General features: G+C 45.4%; 1 protein-coding gene across 1 annotated transcript in view; it reads right to left on the reverse strand.

Annotated features, from left to right (window-relative positions):
- The window catches only part of LOC103609156 (liprin-alpha-1-like), a gene marked incomplete at its 5' end in the record, with an annotated part of 36773 nt that overhangs the window by 2027 nt on the left and 33270 nt on the right, over positions 1 to 1476 (reverse strand). Inside the window, one exon of the mRNA XM_008593508.1 lies at positions 160 to 230. Within this exon, the coding sequence (XP_008591730.1) occupies positions 172 to 230 (59 nt within the window). The remainder of the gene's footprint in view (positions 1 to 159; positions 231 to 1476) is intronic.

Consider the following 1476-nt stretch of genomic DNA (forward strand, 5'->3'; position numbering starts at 1 on the left):
GGGTACAGAGAGCTTGCGCGTCCATAGTTTTTAAATTCCCCAATTAACTGAAGTTGGCTCTTGGGTCCTACCAGCAACCCTAGTCTGATGCTATGACTTCATGCTTACTGACGTGGTACCTTTGGAAACTCTCCAGGGATCCGGTCGCTCTCTACTCACCAGCAGGAGGCTTTAGCAGGAGTAAGTCCTGACTGTGGCAGAATCCAACCTCTGTGTTCCTGACACACTGCCTGTTTCGACAGCCACAAGAGGAAGCATGCAAACACAGCGTGCAGTTAGTCTCGAAATGTCACATGAGGGCACAAGCACAGATACACATTGCTATGCCTGTAACAGCACCTCCTGAGGAGTCTGAAGGGGAGCCTGCTAGAGTGGGTGGAAGGGGCCAGGGAGTCAAAGTGTCACCCAGTGGTGGTCCTCCCACCTCCCAAGGAGCCCTGGGAGACACTGGAAGTTAACTCTGAAATACAATGGAGCAACAAATGATATAAAAACGATTTCAAAATGTATACCTGCATAAAGGACTACTTAAAGCGATCACTTTGTTTCTCCTTAAACTCTACATTTATGGACCAGCTGGACTTTTCTTTCTGCCCTAAATCCTGTATCTCTAAGAATGGCTGGCTGAGGAGAGGAGGGAGTAACTTGTGGCCCACCCCTCACTGCTCTGTCTGGGAAGCACCATTTGTGCCCTTGCCACCCCCAGCCCCACCCCCAGGAGGGGATGGAGCAGGTGAAGAGGCTGGTGGCAGGGATGTGGCAGGTCACGGCAGTGGGGAGAGAACAATGGCTTATCTAAGAAAACTAAAGCCCAGTCTCAAGTTTCTACCAGAAATAATGGAGACCACTGATAGTTTGATTCTCTTTTGGCCCAATAGGTAAGCCCGACTCCCACACACTGCGTAAGAAGCTTTCAAAATCCATGGCAGGTATTTGCTGCCCCCACAGGTACACCAGGAACACTTTTTATCAACATCCTGCCATGCTTCCAGAAGACATTAAGACTGCTGGTACTGTTGTTGAGAATGGACAACCTTTATAAATCCTTCTGATTCTAGGAACCCAGGGGAACTGCTAGGATTTATCTTACATCCCCTTATTTAAAAAGCCATTAAAATAATTCATTTTACCAGACTTATGCCTTAGTTTATTTATGTATAGGTAAACAGTATTCTTCTGTATAATATATTCCCTACACCTTTTTCTAGGTTTATTTTTAACCTATCCAAACTCATTCTTAATACTGCTTGTTAATATTTAACAGGAAAATGTGATTTATAATGTGGAAAACAGAGATTGAAGCTGTGAGGAAAATAAGAAAGCACTCATTTAGACTACTCAGTACACTGATGAAGATGAAGCTGAAGGCCAAGTTACAGTTAAAATTTATAAGAAATGGGCCAGCCCGTGGCTCGCTCAGGAGAGTGTGGTGCTGACAACACCAAGTCAAGGGTTAAGATCCCCTTACTGGTCATC

The sequence above is a fragment of the Galeopterus variegatus genome, unplaced genomic scaffold (assembly GCF_000696425.1).
Source record: "Galeopterus variegatus unplaced genomic scaffold, G_variegatus-3.0.2 Scaffold9272, whole genome shotgun sequence".
Classification (NCBI taxonomy): Eukaryota; Metazoa; Chordata; class Mammalia; order Dermoptera; family Cynocephalidae; genus Galeopterus; species Galeopterus variegatus.